Below are 14,558 nucleotides of genomic sequence, written 5' to 3' on the forward strand. Positions count from 1 at the left end.
TGAGTAATGTATAGAATTGTTGAATCAGTGTATTGTACACGTGAAACTAATAGAACACTGTATATTAACTATACTAGAATTTACATTGAAAACTCAAAAAGGTAGAGCGCCAAGAATATCTGGTCACTTCTGAAAAAGAATAGGGAGGAGGTGGAGTGGGAAAAAAACAGGGAGAAGACTTGATTAACCGCATAGACTCATTGTAAGATAGGAATTAAAACAGTGTTAAATAAACACTAGAAAGATTGATCATTGGGAATGTGAGGGATGAGAAGATTGATAAATGGAATAGAGAACTCGTAAACATCCATTTTGTAAAATTCTGTATATTGAGGTCTAATGGGCAAAAAATTACTGTGTGGGGACTTCAGAACTGTTTTGAGTTGAAATCTTGACTCTAGTAGTTCACTAAATTGTGTTATCTTGTGTTATCTCTTGCCTTAGATGTAAAACAAAGGCAATAATATTGTGTATGTCAGAGGATTATTAAGTGGGTTAATGTATGTGTCTGGTATAGAGTAAGCTCTGTGTGAGTCTGCCATTTGTTTTGATTATCTAAACCACAACTTAGTTAAAACAACAGCCATTTTACTTATTTATTCTGTGGTCTGAGTTGAATGGTTCTTCACTTGTCTGCCTGCAGCTGTAGTCAGGTGACAGCTGGTGCTGGAATGTCCCATGATATGTGGTGCTTTGGAGGGAATGGCTGGAAGGCTGGGCTCAAATGGACAATTGATACTCTCCACTTGGTCCTTTTGTGTGATCTCCAGTAGAGGAGTCAGATTTTAGAGGCCTCCGAAAGCACAAAAAATGAAGCTGCGAGGCTTGGAATTGGCACATTATCTCACTTCCGCTGTATTGTTTTGATTGATGTGGTTCATTGGGGACCATTTTTGGAGACCATCCACACTGTTACTATTTTTTTCTTTTAAGATTTTAGTTTTATGTGTAGACCCATCATGGGGCTCGAACTTAAAACCCCAAGATCAAAAGTTGGGTGCTCCACCAACTGAGCCAGCCCCCACGCTCCCTTCCACACTGTTACTGATATTTGTATACATCATGTTGCTTTACAGTGTGTATAATTGTCAGTTTAGGCACCAAGGATTTATTAATGAACAAATACAAAAACTTGCTCCTTATGTTTTACATGATAAGTGCTTAAAATGTATAGTGACCAGAACAGTAAAGAAAAATAAGGCAGGGAAGGAGATAGGGAATACTGGGGGTTGGGAGTTGTGGTTTTAAAAATGGGTAGTCATGGAAGGCTTCCCTGGTAAACTGACATTTGAAGGTTTCCCTGGTAAACTGACATTTGAGCAGACGAAAGGAGGAAATTAGGAGCTAGTGGGGCAAGGGTGGAAGCCAGAAAACTGGAGGGTAGTGCAGTTGACAGGTAGGTCATTTGGATTAGTGCAGTAATAATGGAAGTGGTGAGAAATGGTTAGGTTTTGGATATATTTTGAAGATACAGCTTTATAATTTATTTATGAACTGGGTGTGGAGTGAAAGAAAAAGGAATCAAGGATGGCTTGGAGGTCATTGACCTGAGCAACTGAAAGGATAGAGTTGCCATTTGCTGAAATGGAGAAAGCTACAAGGACTGGCAGGTTTTGGAGAGATCAGGATTGGTGTTTTCTGTATAAGGTTTGAAATGCTAATTAAAAGCTAGCTGCTTTAAAATTGTAAATTATGCTTCTATCCTGTCTGACTTCCCATTCTGTTGCAAGGGAAGCAGATGGGGGAGGGAGGAATTCATATTTTATTGCAGTTAGTAAGTGTTCTTGTTCTCAGAAGATTGAGGAATCTTGTTGGTTTTAGCCAGAGTATTTGTCCTTTTTTCCAGTCCCCTTTCACCCTTCCCCTGATGTGGCTTGTTACTGATAAATGTCACTGATCGTTTGTCACCTTTTTACTAAAAAAAGACCTGAAGATAAACAAGTTTGTTTAAAAGTTTATTTTTCCTTATAGCTTTTTCTTTTTTCTTTTTTTAAGGAGAGATGGTAGAAGGTGACAATTTTAACTAAACCTTACTCTCTCTTTCTCCAATTCATGCTGTATCTTTCCGTGATGATATATGTCCACCTTGGCTTAACCCATTTTGTAGGTATTTAGTTGCTATGCTCTTTGGGTTTGGCACACGTTAAAAGCTGCTTTAACTGATGCTGAGTATTTTGATTCTCACTGTCCTGTGGTTCCTTGCCAAGACATGTTTCAACATGTTGTAAAGGTTTTTCTTGATGTGCTCTTGGCATCTTAAATCTATTACTTAATCTTGGTAATTCCCCCAGCTCCACAACTGTTGTCTTCCAGGGGGTGCTCTTGAGCACTGTCCAAAGAGAGGAGGAGTTACTGAAACTCTGATATGCATTGGGGAGGTGATGATTGTAAATTTGACTTTCAGCTAAAACAGTTTACTCATTATCATCACTGTGGGGGTTGGAGCATGCCTAAACCTGTTTCAGGCTTCACCTGAGGGAAGCATAGATGGTTCTTACTCTTAATTAAACTCTTCAGTTGTTTGCAGGATCTGAACTTAGGAAGTGATCAGAAGGGTATCAAGAACCTCATTATGGATATATTGCATTTCTGTAGGGCGCTCTGATACACGTGTCTTTTTCCTTCTGCTGGCTGCTATTTTGTAAATCTTAAAAGAGAAAATTTTCTACTTTAGAAGAGGTTTCATCATGGTTTTTTTTTTCCCTTTTAGATTTATCAACAAACTGCAATTTCTTCACTGCCAAAATGACATCATTTTCCACCTCTGCCCAGTGTTCAACTTCTGACAGTGCTTGCAGGATCTCTGCAGAACAAACCAATCAGGTAAATCATATTTAAGCCATTTCTAGTTTTCAAAAATCTGAATTGGGGCATGTAGGTGACTACTGACTGAAGGATTTTATGTAGAGCAGAAAGGGTTATTTTTTAAAATGTCTTATTAGGGAAACTAGTGAATGGTATCAGTGTTCAAAATTCGAATTGATTATTGATTAAGTAAATGTATAGAGGTTACAGATTGTTCAAAATATGGTACCTTTTGAAAATTACTGTGTTTTACAGTATGGGTGGCCAGTGGAGAATTTGGGGCCAAGATACATGTTTGGTTTCTGTTTCTCTCACTTCATTTTAACCGGTCTGTTTTCTTTAAAAATCAATTTTAAACTGCAACTAAAATATTGCAAATGTATTCTTATAAAATATTCAGTTTTCTAATGTATTTATCTATAAAGTATTTATCTGTAGGGACTCCTTGACCATGTCTTCCCTTCTTCCCCCAAAGTCCCTTCCCTCTGAGATAACACTTTGGTGTGTCTTGTTCCAGATCTTTGCCTCTAACATATAAAAACACTTAATTTTGTGTTTTATTTTCATAAATATTGCACAGTGTGTAGTATTATGTACCTCAGTACATGATAAAGGTGGAATTTGGGTTTGATGGGGGAAGATGTGGCTTATGTAGTAAATGGTTTCGATGTAATTGTCCATCTCTGGAAGGAAACAAATGAAGACCTCAAACTTTGTGCAAAAACAAATCCCAGATAGATAAAGATTAAACGTAAAAAGTAAAATAATATTAGAAGAAAATTTAGGAAATGCGTGTGAAACTTTAGGATGACGGAGGCCTTCAGTAAAACAAAACCAAAGAGGTGGTGAGAGGACGAGAGAGACAAATTTGACCATAAAAGTTTTAAAATAAAATTGTGTGGCTGAACATAGACTCTGCAGTCAGTCAGGGGATGTCAGAGTCACTGTCCCTTACATGTATATACCACATCTTGTTTGTCTGTTCACCTGTCATATCTATTCACCTGTGAACACTGGTGTGCAAATACTTGTTTGAGTCTTGCTCTCAGTTCTGGGTTCGTATGTAGCAGTGGAACTGCTGGGTCATATGGTAATTCAGTGTTTAATTTTTTGAGGACCTGCCAGACTGTTTTCCACAGCAGCCGAACCATTTTACATTCTCACCAGCAGTGCACAGTGGTTCCAGTTTTTCCACATCCTTGCCAATGTGGAAGGCTGTTTTTGCCCTTTTTTCTTTTTCTTATGGCTGTGCTAGTAGGTGTGAATGTTCTGTCTTTTGAAAGTGTGATTTTTCAGGAAGGTAACAAGTAGTAGTCTGATTATCTGCAGTTATTTTATATATTGGAAGGCTGTATGTGATTAGATGATAAGTATTTCTACCAGAGTTTGTAAACAAACAAAAAAATATTTAAGGAGGTTCTCTTATTCCTTAGGGTTTCAGAAACCAATTTAATTGAAATGTAAATAGCAGGTTTATTTTGTTTCTGTCAGGTACGACCAAAACTGCCACTTTTGAAGATTTTGCAGGCAGCAGGTGCACAAGGTGAAATGTTCACTGTTAAAGAGGTAAGCCATCAAAGAAAATTCTCAGTTGTAAGAACAGCTAAGAAGTAGAAGCTGACGAATATATAGTTCTGAAATCAGGCCTAAGAAAGCAAATTCTACTTCTGAGGTGCTAGAGAGGCAACTTTTTCTTTATATTAAAGATCATCAAGCTAAATTGAATTTCATTATTTCCTTTAAATTTCCTTTTGAAAAATTTTTTTTTTCAACGTTTTTTATTTATTTTGGGGACAGGGAGAGACAGAGCATTAACAGGGGAGGGGCAGAGAGAGAGGGAGACACAGAATCGGAAACAGGCTCCAGGCTCTGAGCCATCAGCCCAGAGCCCGACGCGGGGCTCGAACTCCCGGACCGCGAGATCGTGACCTGGCTGAAGTCGGACGCTCAACCGACTGCGCCACCCAGGCGCCCCTAAATTTCCTTTTGAAGTGTGTTGTCAGCCAAACCTAAAATTAACCATGAATTCATTGATCTCAGAGTTAAAATGCAAAGCGTGTACAAGATTTAAAAAATGACACTGTCTATGATTTATAGGATATACTGCCAGGCAGGAATTAAATGCAGTAGTTTTCCATTATAAATGTGTCAGATACTCTTCTGAGCACTGTGAGTTACTTTAAACACTTATGCATTTAAATAACTTATTTAGCATCTAAAGGTTTTTTTTTTTTCTTAAGAAAAACAAATTGAATTCCTTAAGTGGAAAAACTCAATATTAAAATGTTAATCTCTTTGAACTGCTTACATTTAGTAGGGTAAAAATCTAACCTTTTCTAATTGGAGGAAACAAAACTATCAAGCTTTTTTTTTTACTTTTTTGAAAAGCTTAAGACCTATTAGCAACACTGCATTCCTGAGCTGTTACAGTTTTCTTTTTTTTTTTTTTAATTTTTTAATGTTTATTTAGTTTTGAGAGAGAGTGTGGGCGGGGGAGGGGCAGAGAGAGAGAGAGAAAGAGAGAGAGAGAGAGAGAGAGGGAAACACAAGAATCTGAAGCAGGCTTTAAGCTCTGAGCTGTCAGCACAGAGCCTGACTTGGGGCTCGAACTCATGAGCTGTGTGATCTTGACCTGAGCCATAGTTGGACACGCAGCTGACTGAGCCACCCAGGCACCCCTCCTGAGCTGTTGGATCTTTCAAGGAAACAAATTGGAAGCATTTTTTTTCTAGAATACTCATATTTCCTGAGCTGTTCGATCTTTCAAGGAAATAAATTAGAAGCATTCTTTTCTACAATACCTATATTTCCTTTATCATTTTAAATTTAAGTGCATCATCTTAAATTGTATCTGTAGAGTTCTCTAAGTTTTTTTTTCCCAAACTATTACTGAAGTATGGATTTTTATATCAATAAAGTTATAATAAATTACGCTATCTCCTTTAATAACATGGCAGAATTTGCCTGGGTTAAGAATAAATTAAGTACATATTGGTCAGAGAATGTTTTACTGGGGAAAAGTTGGACAGAGTCAGTTTACATGAAGCTCTCTATTACGAATCTTGATCCTCTGTGGTGCATAAAGAATTTCTTAATTTTTTATTTTATTATTTATTATACTTTTTAGAGCATGAGCGGGAAGAGGGGCAGAGGGATAGAGAGAGAGAGAGAGAGAGAGAGAGAGAGAGAGAGAGAGAGAGAATCTTAAGCAGGCTGCACGCTCAGGGTGAAGCCCCACATGGGGCTCAGTCCTACTACCTTGGGATCATGACCTGAGCCAAAATTAAGAGTTGGATGCTCAACCGATTGAGCCACGCAGGTGCCCCCACCAATTTTTTTTTTTAATTTTAATATTATTATTTTAAAGTTTATTTATTTATTTTGAGGATTGGGAGGAGTAGAGAGAGAGAGAGAGAGAGAGAGAGAGAGAGGGAGAATCCTAAGCAGGCTTCTCACTGTCAGTGAAGAGCTCCATGTGGGGCTTGAATTCATGAACCATGACAAGCTGAGCTGTAGTGAGATGATTTATCAACTGAGCCACCCAGGCGCCCCTCTAATTTTTTATGTTTAAGTATTGGTTCTCAGTATGTGTGCATTGAGGCAGTATGGTATAGTGAGAGTAGTAATCATGTACACATTTATTTTTAATTTTTATTTTATTATTTTTATTTATTTTTAATTTTTTTTAACGTTTATTTATTTTTGAGACAGAGAGAGACAGAGCATGAACAAGGGAGGGTCAGAGAGAGAGGGAGACACAGAATCTGAAACAGGCTCCAGACTCTGAGCTGTCAGCTCAGAGCCTGACGTGGGGCTCGAACTCAGGGACTGCAAGCTCATGACCTGAGCCAAGGTCGGACGCTTAACCAACTGAGCCACCCAGGCGCCCCTAATTTTTATTTTATTTTATTTTATTTTATTTTATTTTATTTTATTTTATTTTATTTTATTTATTAAAAAAAATTTTTTTTCAACGTTTTTTTATTTATTTTTGGGACAGAGAGAGACAGAGCATGAACGGGCGAGGGGCAGAGAGAGAGGGAGACACAGAATCGGAAGCAGGCTCCAGGCTCTGAGCCATCAGCCCAGAGCCTGACGCGGGGCTCAAACTCATGGACCGCGAGATCATGACCTGGCTGAAGTCGGACGCTAACTGACTGCGCCACCCAGGCGCCCCTATTTTATTTTAAAGAAATGTTTATTTTGAGAGAGAGAAAGAGATCGTGAGTGGGGGAGGGGCAGAGAGACAATTCCTAGTAGGCTCCACATTGATGGCATGGAGCCTGATACAGGGCTTGAAGTCACACATCATGAGATCATGACCTGAGCCAAAATCAAGAGTCGAATGCATAACCTGTACTGTCCAGGTGTGCCCCAGAAATTTACTTGTTAAAAAAAAAATCCACACGCTGGCATTGTCCAGAAAAATGTAACAGGTTTATTTATAATTATTGTGAAGTTGAACTGCTAAGACGTGTTCACTAAAACATTTTGACTTGCATTAATGCTTTAGGTCCCACATTTGTATTAAAAATTTGCACACAAGGGGCGCCTGGGTGGCTCAGTCAGTTGGGCGTCCGACTTTGGCTCAGGTCACGATCTCACTGTCCGTGAGTTTGAGCCCCACGTCGGGCTCTGTGCTGACTGCTCAGAGCCTGGAGCCTGTTTCAGATTCTGTGTCTCCCTCTCTCTCTGCCCCTCCCCTGTTCATGCTCTGTCTCTCTCTGTCTCAAAAATAAATAAACGTTAAAAAAAAAAATTCGCACACAAATGAAAATGGAAAAGCTGCCAATACCCGATTTCTGTACCCTGTTTTTCCACTCGCAATCACATACTTAGGTACCTTTTGACCCCATGGAAAAAAAATAGTTTTTTTAAAGAATGAAATAGTTTCCATCATAGTGGATTCTTAAGCACATTCTCCATGTGTGTGGTGTGCTAGCTGGATGTCTTTTGGCATAATTGTTACATGTTTGGCATGGACAGCACACAGGTTGGTCTTCAAAAAGGCCCACCGAGGCTCCGTAGCTCAGGGGTTAGAACACTGGTCTCACAAAAAGGTCCACCGATAGGCCTCACTCACTTGCCTCCTGCAAAGCACCCATAACTGCATGCTGGAAACACAGATCTGTTTTGAAGTCCTGAGCAGTTTCTCACACCAGATGCCGGAAAGGAAGTTTGCAAATCACAAGTTCTGTGGAGTTTCACGGAGCGCCACAGTAGCAGAGCTGTAATGGTGAGGTTTCTTCACTCCTCCAGTAGTGGGCGCACTCTCACCAGGGGCTTTTGTAGTCAGTGGCTTCCTCGGTGCTATACCACCCGTCGATTTGGGAGCAGTCTGCTTTGGGCAAGCCATGATATAGCGAATTTCTTACTTACCCCCCTCCTTCTTCAGCTGGGGCCCGGGAGCTGGAGGTGGCGGTGGTGGTGTGGCGGGAGCTGCAAACATTTAATTACATACTCATGTAGAGTAGTGTTGTAGAAGATCTTATTTTGCATACTTACAGTGGATTTCTGTTTTACAAGTTGGACAGGCTAAATATAAAACTTTCTCCTTTTTCTTCCAGTAGGTGCTCTTCCCCATCTTATTTCCCCCTAGATATTTGGTTAGGTATGACAGCACCATTAACACTGGGACAGAATGTTGCTTGGGATGGAGGGGAACCTGGGAACATTTTTGTACCAATAGTGGGAACAGGGTTAGAAAAATTTTCTGTGAAGATACCTAATAATTCCTGAGAAGTTGGGGCCTAAAAATAAAAATAGCTGCTTTGGCCTGTTTGTGATAACAAAATTCTTATTGTCATTAAGGGAATTTAATTAATCAGTTTAAAAAAATTTACCTAGAGAAAACATTATGAAAAAAATAGATAACTTAAAAATTTTGAATCGTGAACTTGTCTGAGTTCCTTCCATTGTTGTGAACTTTGAAAAAAGCCAGATAGGCTAAACTTTTATTTGATAAACACTAGATTCTATGTTTTATGCACTTATGGCTTATTAACCCTTGTACTTCATTTGCCAAAAACAAGTGAACATGCATCAAAAACCTCTTGTAGTTATGGGTCTCTGGACTTGGAAAATACTTTTATGACTCAGGCACATTTAATGTTTATTACTTCTAATGATAGAACAGACGTCTTTATCTGGATTGGTGAAAAAATTTTTAAGGGGATGGGGTGCCTGGGTGACTCGGTCAGTTGGGTGTCCAGCTCTTGGTTTTGGCTCAGGTCATGATCTCAAGTTCATGAGTTTGGGTCCCCCATCGGACTCCACACTGCTGGTGTGGAGCCTGCTTGGGATTCTCTCTCTCTCTCTCTCTCTCTCTCTCTCTCTCTCTCTCAAAATGAAAAGAAAAAATTTTAAGGGAATACTAGGAAAATTCACTTTTTATCATTGTCAAACCCTACATTTCTAAAAAGTAAGAGTTTGGGAGCACCTGGGTGGCTCAGTCAGTCAAGCGTCTGACTCTGGATTTCAGCTCAGGTCGTGATCTCACAGTTCAGTTTGTGAGATCGAGCCCTTGTTGGGGTCCTGTGGAACTGACAGCATGGAGCCTGCTTGGGATTCTCTCTCTCCCTAATGTTCTGTCTCTCTCAAAAATAAATAAACTTAAAAAAAAGTAAGTCTGTTAACGTCCAGCATGAGAATAAGTGGATGAGCCTGGTGGTTGAGGACAGCTCTCTTGTTGTAGGACTCCTTTCTCGAGCATGACAGTCATGTTCATAAATGTTTCCTCTTTCTCTAGCAAACTGTCTTCTCATAATGAATTTGTGTCTTTTGGAGCAGCTGCACAGACCTCTTCGTGCTTTTTTATCACCATGTAGGTCATGCACTATCTAGGCCAGTACATAATGGTGAAGCAGCTTTATGACCAGCAGGAGCAGCATATGGTGTATTGTGGTGGAGATCTTCTGGGAGAACTGCTAGGACGTCAGAGCTTCTCCGTGAAAGATCCGAGGTAGGGAGAGCGAAGGTTGGTTTATCTTTTTGGGGGCTTCTGTCTAACCACTCAGTCTCCATAGGTTATTAATGGTTATCTTTTTTTTTTTTAGTCAACCAATATTTAAGGGTCTGTGTATGTCAGGTAGCCGGTGAAGCACTGAGAACAAGTCAGTGAGCAACGCAGTCTCAGATTCTATGGCACTTAAAGGGTAGTTAGACAGTAGATGCGCTTCCCCATCTTAATCAGACAGTCACACCAGCACAAGGTAAAATTATACCGTGGGTAAGTGTTACAGAAAAGAGGTACATGCAGCTGTGTTGGGGGTGGGATTCAGGGTCTTAGGAGTCAAGGGAATGCTCCTTGAGGAAGTGGTTTGAACTGAGAGCTGAAAGAGAACTAAGGAGTGAGGGGCCCGAAGGAGAGTGTTGAAGGAGAGCTTCTGGCAGATTGCACGTCGTGTGCAAAGGCCTGGGTGGGAGGAGCTTCACGTGGCTAGGATTCTGTGAAGCCATTGTAGAGAGAGGAAAGTGAGCTGGTGAGAGAGATGCGGTGTTGCCGGGCAGCTGGAGGTGATGATGGGCCTCAAGAATCTCGGTAGAGGTCCTCTGACCTGTTGTGTGACTTTCTCCAGCTGCATGGGGTGTAAATGGTTGTTACAGAGTCAAAAGCTAATAGGTAATTGGGAAGCCAGTTGTTCTCTTTGGATAGCTTTGTGATGACTGTTTCTTCTGAGCTCATTTTGTCTTATATTGGTAAGACTCCCTTCCACCCCTTCCCCAATTAAAATTGTAAAAATTTCTAGAAGGAAGGAATGGTCTCTAAAGGAAATCTTGGGCTGTTAGCTAATTAAATAAAATGTAAATTAATTAGTTTTTTAATGAGGGCAAAGTAACAAAAGGGCTTGGGCATTAACATTCTTGACTTTTAAATGATTACAAACAAATCTATCCTGGGGGAAAAATATCTGCCTTTTTGTGTGTTATAGAGAAAGTTGGAAGATCACATATCAGATAGACACATAACATCTAAATTGGAAAACCATGGGGTTATTAATTTTTTTTTTTTTTTTGTCTCTCTGACAGCCCTCTCTATGATATGCTAAGAAAGAATCTTGTCACTTTAGCCACTGCCACTACAGGTATGTCACATCATATTTCTTCAGTGTGTGTCACAGCTTTGAGCTCAAGGGGGCAAATGATGGGAAAACGAGGATCGAGGTGGAAATGAAATGCTGTGTTGGCATGATCGAGAGGGATTCCTGTCACACAGAATGTTATTAGTATGTTAATTTTTCATTGTGAAAAATTTCAAATACGCTGAAAATAGATTAGTATGATGCCTACCTCTTAGTAATTGTTAACATTTGCCACATTTGCTTCACCTGGACATGCTTTTTTTTTTTTTTTAATTTTTTTTCATCTGGACATACTGTAAAAATCTCTAATTTTTACTGTCCAGTAGCCAGTGTATGTATAGTTACCCCCAGTTATCTCCGAAATATCTTTCACATTTGGCTTGTTCAGATCAAGATCCAGACAAAGTCCACACATTGCGGTTGGTTGAAACACCCCTAAGTGTCTTTGTAAAACAATCCTCCTTTTATTTTTATGTCATTTATTTGTTGAAGAAATGGCTCATTTGTCCTGTAGAATTTCCCACATTCTAGAGGTTGCACATTGTATCCTTGTGATGTTGTTAAACGTCTTCTATTTTCATTAAACTAGTAATGCTTGAATAGTTTCAAGTTTAAATTTTTTGCTGAGAACATTTCACGGGTGGTGCTTTGTACATCTGTTGCATCACATCCGGGTCATGTAAGGTCTGCTTGTCCCTCTTTCCGTGATGTTCAGGTTCTGTGGGCTCACGTGGTGTTACCCTGACCCATCTGTTATAAAGGTCCCCCGAGACCCTTTCACCTAATGGTTTTAGCTTTCTGGTGTATGAATGCCAATTTGCCTAACCCTTTGCTTGATTCTGTATCTTTTAAATACTGCCCTTTGAGTTTAAGTTAGTAGGTGTGTGCAGGAAACTGGCTGCTTTGGGGTCTGATGTTTGGTGTGTTAGAGATAAGTGAATCAGCTGTACATAACTGAAATGTAACCCGATTTCCCTTGCTCGTTGCCAAATGATGACACTTTTTTTTTCTCCATTCCTATGTGAAGCCCCTTCGTGAGCTTCAAATCAGATTTTGGGTAACATTGACCTTTGAAGAAAGCCCAAGTTTGTAATTCTTTTATTTATTTATTTATAATTTAAAAAAAATGTTTATTTATTTTTGAGGTAGAGAGAGACAGAGCGCGAGTAGGGGAGGGGCAGAGAGAGAGGGAGACAGAATCTGAAGCAGGCTCCAGGCTCTGAGCTGTCAGCACAGAGCCTGATCTGGGGCTTGAACTCACGGACTGTGAGATCATGACTTGAGCTGAAGTCAGACACTTAACCAACTGAGCCACCCAGGCATCCCTGGTTTCTTTTAGATTGGTTATCCTTCAGTAGTTCACTGAAATAAATACTGTAGTTGAAAAGAATCTGTTTCTAATAAAGACTTATGATTTAAAGTGAGAGCAGAGAGACTTTGCTTTCATATTGAAATGTGATTTTGAACTTACATTGAATTTTGGAGCCTGTTGACTTCATTGAGCAATTTGCCCACTTTGCCCACTTCACCCAGCTGTAAATTTCTGTTGCGAGGAAAGGCCTTGTAAATAATATAGTGCTTTATTGAAATTCAGTCACTTGTGAAACAGTAGGGCTTTTCTGGGATATTCACTGCAGACTTGAAATACACAGAGGATTTTATATTTGCTGATCTACTCTTTCGGTGGAATTTGTTTTCTGATTGATCTGTTCTCTGAATATCTAGAGTGGGTGTGATTCTCACTTTTTCTCTCTCTTTCTTGCACTTTCTCTGCAGCATTTAACATGCTGTGTATTAAGATGAAAATTTCTGTAACAGACATTTCAGATGATCCTCACAACAAGGCTGTGAGGAAGGTCTGGAGATGAAGAAACTGAGGGGTTTTTTTTGTTTTGTTTTTGTTTTTGTTTTTTTTTAGAATGAGTGATTTGTCCAAGATTAGTTGTCACTGACAGTTGGTAGAACAGATATTTCTGACTGGCCAGTTCTTGTTCTTTTCATCGTGCCACACACACGCGTTGGTGTCATATAGAATTTGCCCGTTAGTTTTTCTTAACACATTTTTCCTGTGAACATTAAATCTTTAAAACATTTTGTTTGTTCTTAAACGTGTGAACCTTGAAATAACTTCAGTTACGGAAAGGTAGTAAAAGTATTATAAAGAGTTCCAGATATTCTTTACTCAGATTCCCCAGATGGTAACATCTTCTGTAACCACAGTATAATGTTCAAAACCAGAAAATTGCACCAAAGTAATTTTGATTGATTGTCTGCTCTGACTTGCCCTTGCATTCGTGCTTGTGGCTGGTCAGCTCTGTTGATCCTCATAAATTGAGTTACATGTGTTATATTTAAAAGGGCAAATGAGAAAAGTGCTTTCCATGTACACCTTTGCAAGTGAGTTAAACCTTTTATTTTGATGGCTGCGAAATGCCATTAAAGTAAAGGTGGGTCTTTATGAATCATGTCTCCAAATCTCCACGTGTATACCAGTAAAATGAAATACGTGACAAACTTTGCGCTTATTTTAAAATTCCTTTGTACTTTGTAGTTTTCCCAGATAATTTCTTTTTGCTTCTAAATGTTTTAGCCTAAGTAAGGTAGTAAGGTTTTAGAAGTACAAATGACAGTAATCAGATTGCTTTATTAAAGAAATGCTTCATCCGCATTGTCTGATAACTGATCTTTGAAAACCACTCTGGTCAGAAAGTGCTGTCTCAAACTTCTCAGTATCTCCATTTACGTATAAAATGATTGTAGAAATAATGCTGTTTATAATTACAGTTTTGAAATTGCTTGCTTTGTGCAAAACAATTGACTCATCAGACCATTGTAGGATCTGTATTCTTTTCTTTTCCCTGGCAGTCTTTATTATGTGAGGACGAGGTTTTCCGTAAGTGTCCTATCTCTGGACCTGATAGTAGCTAATGAGCCCAACCCTTGGTAGACTTATTTGGGAACCAAGGGTTACATATAACCTCACAAAATGAGAGTTCTAGGTTATTCAGTTCTCTACAGCTTGTTTTCCTGTTGGCTTATGTTTTCATCTTCTGTTCTGCTTGAAAAATTTCCAAGTCCTTGAAGTACATTTCTCTCAGACTTAGAATGTTTCTCAGGTTACTGTTTTCTTTGCTATTTATTGCCTTTGAGAAAAACTTTATCTGCTTCGTCTTCCTTCTTAGGAAATGTTGATAGTAACTGGGGAAAATAAAACTTGTTAATTAAAAAAACTCTATATTCAGGTGGTGGGAATTTAAACCATGAAGTCATCATACACACTTAGAATGTAAGTTTACACGAGGTGCTATTGTGTACAAAGCAAATGGGGCAAAGTCCAGATTTGCAGATTTCATAACCCTGTATAACTTTAACAGTTGAAAACAAAAATTAAAGCCAGACTTTCTGTTTGTTTGTTAGTTTACAAGTTAGGCACATTTGCTCATAAGCACCTTTGGGAAGATACGGTAAAAATACTCTCCGTTATTTTTTGGTTGGAATCACTTTCGTATTAAAATTTGAACCCTTACTGTGAACATTTTTTAGTTATTTTTCCTTTTCTCCCAGATTACATTTTGGTAACGTATCTTGAATATAGCCTGTCTTGGTCTTTGCCATTTTTACCAGTTTGGATTTTTCCCTTTTGGATGAGAGCCTTGTCCAGCCAACATGGAG

At 39.1% G+C, this 14,558-nt stretch overlaps 1 protein-coding gene across 3 annotated transcripts in view; it reads left to right on the forward strand.

Annotated features, from left to right (window-relative positions):
- Positions 1–14,558, forward strand: part of MDM4 (MDM4 regulator of p53) — a 43,207-nt gene that overhangs the window by 12,492 nt on the left and 16,157 nt on the right. For all 3 annotated transcript variants that reach the window (XR_006295425.1, XR_006295426.1, XM_043568690.1), the window contains exons 2-5: positions 2,710–2,823; positions 4,297–4,371; positions 9,633–9,766; positions 10,834–10,889. Coding sequence is in view for 1 of the 3 variants with exons in the window: in XM_043568690.1 (XP_043424625.1) it covers positions 2,746–2,823; positions 4,297–4,371; positions 9,633–9,766; positions 10,834–10,889 (343 nt within the window). In the remaining 2 variants the exon portion in view is untranslated. The remainder of the gene's footprint in view (positions 1–2,709; positions 2,824–4,296; positions 4,372–9,632; positions 9,767–10,833; positions 10,890–14,558) is intronic.

The sequence above is a fragment of the Prionailurus bengalensis genome, chromosome E4 (genome assembly GCF_016509475.1).
Source record: "Prionailurus bengalensis isolate Pbe53 chromosome E4, Fcat_Pben_1.1_paternal_pri, whole genome shotgun sequence".
Classification (NCBI taxonomy): Eukaryota; Metazoa; Chordata; class Mammalia; order Carnivora; family Felidae; genus Prionailurus; species Prionailurus bengalensis.